General features: G+C 43.6%; 1 protein-coding gene across 1 annotated transcript; it reads right to left on the bottom strand.

Annotated features, from left to right (window-relative positions):
- Positions 1 to 634: 634 nt before the first annotated feature.
- On the bottom strand, positions 635 to 1,597 carry LOC141050037 (olfactory receptor 11L1-like). Its single transcript, XM_073546871.1, has one exon. The coding sequence runs from the start codon at positions 1,595 to 1,597 to the stop codon at positions 635 to 637; it is 963 nt and encodes a 320-aa protein (XP_073402972.1).
- Between the last annotated feature and the right edge of the window lie 3,675 nt (positions 1,598 to 5,272).

Below are 5,272 nucleotides of genomic sequence, written 5' to 3'. Positions count from 1 at the left end.
CATCTACCTGTGGATAAGTGACAATCTCAAGACTTGTGTGAGTCACAAAGCTGGTCTCCCATTCTAGTGATCAGTGTAAGGGTCCCGTTACATTTAGAGATGCATCAGCGATCCCGACAACGATACGACCCGGTCAGGATCGCTGGTGCATCGCTAAATGGTCGCTAGTGAGCAGCCAAACAGGCAGATCTCACCAGCGACGCAGCAGCCCGTCGGCGGTCATTCTTTTCTATCACACCACAGCGATGATGACGAATTCCGCCTGCGTCCATGTGTTGCTAGTTGATGCCAGTGGTACTCCAACGAGGGAAAAATGGCCCAGGACATTCGAGCGTGATCAGCGATATCCAGCGGGGGGGCCGGTTGCAGGTACGTGTCACATGTAGCGATATCGCTGTTGCATCACAAAATCGGTGACGCTTTAGCGATATTGCTAGCGATCTCGCTATGTGAGAAGGGGCTTTAGTCTGAACAGTTGAATCTTAACTAATTTACAAATTATTGCTGATCTCATGAACAGACAATAACGCCTTGTAGCTGTAATATCTTGCAACGTTTCACTAGCTGATTAACTTTTATTTTCCGATTTTTAATACCTATGTTAAGAATGCGGATGTCAACATTGATCTACAATTTAGCTTTTCCATGAATAATACAACAGGATTACAATTTTGCAATGAGAAAAGTTGATGAATAGTTTCCTTAGCGCCTGCTTAATATCTCTATTACTCAGACTGTAAATGATGGGATTAAGAAGTGGCGTTACTACAGTGTAGAGCAGGGATAGTAATGTCTTAGCATTTTGCTGATGTGGAAATATATAGATGATAATGATTGACCCATAGAATAAAGACACCACAGTCAAGTGGGCAGTACAGGTGGAGAAGGTCTTCTGCCTCCCGGTCACAGTCGGGATCTTTAATATGGTTGAGATAATGTACACATAGGAAACCATAATAACAGTAAGAGGACACACCGCAAGAAGAATAGACAAAAATAAACTTTCCATCTTGATTATAAAAGTATCTGAACAGGAGAGCTCCAGTAGAGGTTGTAAATCACAAAAGAAATGGTCAATGACGTTTGGTCCACAGAAATCCAAACGACTAACTGTAAAAAAAAACATTAACATCATTGTTAAAATGATCAACCAGGTCATTAAAACGATTCTCAGACAAAATGTGAGGTCCATAACTGAAGTATAATGTAGAGGGTGACAGATGGCCTGATACCGATCATAGGACATGATGGTCAGGAGAAGACATTCCAAGGCTACAGAGACAGTGGAAAAATAAAATTGTATTAGACAGCCAATAAAAGACAAAGATCTTCCTTCATCAAACAGAATGTGAAGCATGTTGGGTTCTATTGTGGTGGTGAGAAGGATATCTGACAGAGAGAGTTGTGTGAGGAAGAAGTACATGGGCGAGTGGAGCAATCGGCTGGACGACACCACCAGAATGATCAGGAGGTTTCCACCTACAGTCACACAGTACATAATTAGAAGCAGAACAAAAAAAGGAAAATTTAACATTTGAACATTTTGAAATCCCAATAGCAAAACTTCAGCCACTTTGCTAAAGTTATGAGGCTGCATATTCATGGAGGAGAATTTCTTGAAAAACTGTAACAAGGAAAAGAGACAGAACATATTAGAGTGAAGAAAATTATGGTTTTCGGTGTCAGCAGCCTGTGTATATCAGCTCTACAGAAACTCATACTTTAGAATCCAGGAGAAGGAACAAGAGCATGCGGTAAATTGCATATAAAAATATCAAAACTTTATTTAGAAAAAGTGCTACAGGTAATATATCAAGATTCCTCTTGATAAAGCGGCCTGGGGTGCAGCGAAACGCGCGTCGGGGGTGGCATGGCCTGGTTCTCCCTCTCCTCCCTGTCCCGGTAAGCTCTCTTGTGGCCAGCTTTGATACTACCTGGCTGCAGATTGCGGCCGGTTATTACATCACACCGGTGCTCTTCTTTACCGCCCTTGTGGTGTTTGATTTTGGATTCAGTGTTTGGGTGCTGCTACTGTATATTTACATGGTCTATTGGGTATATGTCCACAATGTGGATGCATACTGGGATTATTTCTCCATCTTGGTGGGAGAAGTTGGGCATTTGGGTTGACACCGTCTGTATTGTCTGATTGCCACCTTGTTACGTATATATTACCTGTAGCACTTTTTCTAAATAAAGTTTTGATATTTTTATATGCAATTTACCGCATGCTCTCGTTCCTTCTCCTGAATTCTACAATTTCTCCTGAGCTTGTGCATTTGGCGTTGGTGTTTAGGTTGCTCTTCCCCATCTCCATTATGCCACATTATGTTTAAGGGATTTTTGTTGTCGAGAAACTCATACTTTCATCATTTTGGTCTACTCTAATCAATACATATTTATATCATTTTCTTGTGGCCAAAAATTTGTTCAGGCTTTAAAATATATATTTTTCTACATTTTACAGAAGCATGAACTGACACTATTAATTTAATATTCTTAATTATAGTGCACAAAGTTCAGCAGGAGACAATGATCATATTGACTTACTGACCTCGAATTGGCCGAAAGATTTCACTTCTGGTCCATTCTCTTGTAGATTTTCCAGTAGTCACACGTAAGACACAATGTCATTGCTCAGCCTCCTTTATATAGGAATCTAGCAGCACTTTCACTGCACAATCATGGAGAATTCCCACTGGGACTATGAGGATATAGATGTAAAAGAAAATAAAGCAATTAAATAATTTGTATTTGTACACTAAAAATATAAAGATTACTTAAAGCATTATTATCTCTCACTGTCATTGCCGGTTTTGGCATTATAGACACAACCCTTTTATTCAAATCTGATTTGTCAGCATACATGGTTAAAAAATTGGAAAGCTTCTTCTTATCCAAGTCATTATGAGCTAATTTTTCATGATACATAGTACCTCATGTTACCTGTAAATTTAATTTAATTTTACCGTAGGTCATTTAGTTGTTTTTTTTTCTCAAATTTTTTGAAAATTTTGAATTTCACAAACTTTAATATTACTAACTGGCATTGAGTGGACAATATATTATAAATTCTCATCCCATATATTAGTCCATTACAAAACTGCACAGTCCAATCACCATCCAGAAAGCTTGATTTGTTTTTCAAAAATTCAGTTTATGACAAATACAGATGTGAGAATCTCAAAACTGAAAGGATTGTAATTACTCAGAAATTACATGTAAAAGAGTGGAGAGAGAAAGAACCGTGATGACCATAAGAGCTTACATTTTAAAGCCAAGAGAAAGAGGCCTCATTTACTATATGAGCTTACACTCCACAGGAGGGAGAGAAGAACCTCACTGACCAGAGCAGCTTACACTCTACAGGAGGGAGAGAAGAACCTCACTGACCAGAGCAGCTTACACTCTACAGGAGGGAGAGAGAAGAACCTCACTGACCAGAGCAGCTTACACTCTACAGGAGGGAGAGAGAAGAACCTCACTGACCAGAGCAGCTTACACTCTACAGGAGGGAGAGAAGAACCTCACTGACCAGAGCAGCTTACACTCTACAGGAGGGAGAGAGAAGAACCTCACTGACCAGAGCAGCTTACACTCTACAGGAGGGAGAGAGAGAAGAACCTCACTGACCAGAGCAGCTTACACTCTACAAGAGGAAGAGAGCGAAGAACCTCACTGACCAGAGCAGCTTACACTCCACAGGAGGCAGAGAAGAACCTCACTGACCATAGCAGCTTATACTCTACAGAAGGAAGAGAGAGAAGAACCTCACTGACCAGAGCAGCTTACACTCCACAGGAGGGAGGGAGAGAAGAACCTCACTGACCAGAGCAGCTTACACTCCACAGGAGGGAGGGAGAGAAGAACCTCACTGACCAGAGCAGCTTACACTCCACAGGAGGGAGGGAGAGAAGAACCTCACTGACCAGAGCAGCTTACACTCTACAGGAGGGAGGGAGAGAAGAACCTCACTGACCAGAGCAGCTTACACTCTACAGGAGGGAGAGAGAGAAGAACCTCACTGACCAGAGCAACTTACACTCTACAGGAGGGAGAGAGAGAAGAACCTCACTGACCAGAGCAGCTTACACTCTACAGGAGGGAGAGAGAGAAGAACCTCACTGACCAGAGCAGCTTACACTCTACAGGAGGGAGAAAGAGAAGACCCTCACTGACCAGAGCAGCTTACACTCTACAGGAGGGAGAGAGAGAAGAACCTCACTGACCAGAGCAGCTTACACTCTACAGGAGGAAGAGAGAGAAGAACCTCACTGACCAGAGCAGCTTACACTCTACAGGAGGGAGAGGGAGAAGAACCTCACTGACCAGAGCAGCTTACACTCTACAGGAGGGAGAGAGAGAAGAACCTCACTGACCAGAGCAGCTTACACTCTACAGGAGGGAGAAAGAGAAGACCCTCACTGACCAGAGCAGCTTACACTCTACAGGAGGGAGAAAGAGAAGACCCTCACTGACCAGAGCAGCTTACACTCTACAGGAGGAAGAGAGAGAAGAACCTCACTGACCAGAGCAGCTTACACTCTACAGGAGGGAGATAGAGAAGAACCTCACTGACCAGAGCAGCTTACACTCTACAGGAGGGAGAGAGAGAAGAACCTCACTGACCAGAGCAGCTTACATTCCACAGGAGGGAGAGAGAGAAGAACCTCATTGACCAGAGCAGCTTACAATCCACAGGAGGGTGTGAGAGAAGAACCTCACTGACCAGAGCAGCTTACACTTCACAGGAGGGAGAGAGAAGAACCTCACTGACCAGAGCAGCTTACACTCAACTGGAGGGAGAGAGAGAAGAACCTCACTGACCAGAGCAGCTTACACTCCACAGGAGGGAGAGAAGAACCTCACTGACCCAAGCAGCTTACACGCCACAGGAGGGAGAGAGAGAAGAACCTCACTGACCAGAGCAGCTTGCACTCTACAGGAGGGAGAGTGAGAAGAACCTCACTGACCAGAGCAGCTTGCACTCTACAGGAGGGAAAGTGAGAAGAACCTCACTGACCTGATCAGCTTACACTCCACAGGAGGGAGGGAGAGAAGAACCTCACTGACCAGAGCAGCTTACACACTACACCACAGAGGGAAGTCTCTGCTTACCATAAGATATAACACTCTACAGGAGGAAGAGCAGGAAGGAGAAGACCCTGCTGACCATAAGAGCTTCCACTCTACAGGAGAGAGATGGGAAAATACTCTGCTGTATAAACTGTGCTCCACTTTAAGCTAATGATTGGTCATGGTCCAGGTACTG

Source organism: Dendrobates tinctorius, unplaced genomic scaffold, assembly GCF_039654945.1.
Source record: "Dendrobates tinctorius isolate UK_male_01 unplaced genomic scaffold, ASM3965494v1 ptg000151l, whole genome shotgun sequence".
Classification (NCBI taxonomy): domain Eukaryota; kingdom Metazoa; phylum Chordata; class Amphibia; order Anura; family Dendrobatidae; genus Dendrobates; species Dendrobates tinctorius.
Note: the sequence above shows the minus strand (reverse complement) of the source record. Positions and strands in the feature narration are given on the sequence as shown.

Bases quoted from the DNA above. Each gene is read 5' to 3' on its own strand.
- LOC141050037 (XM_073546871.1), bottom strand. From the start codon at position 1,597: ATGCAGCCTCATAACTTTAGCAAAGTGGCTGAAGTTTTGCTATTGGGA.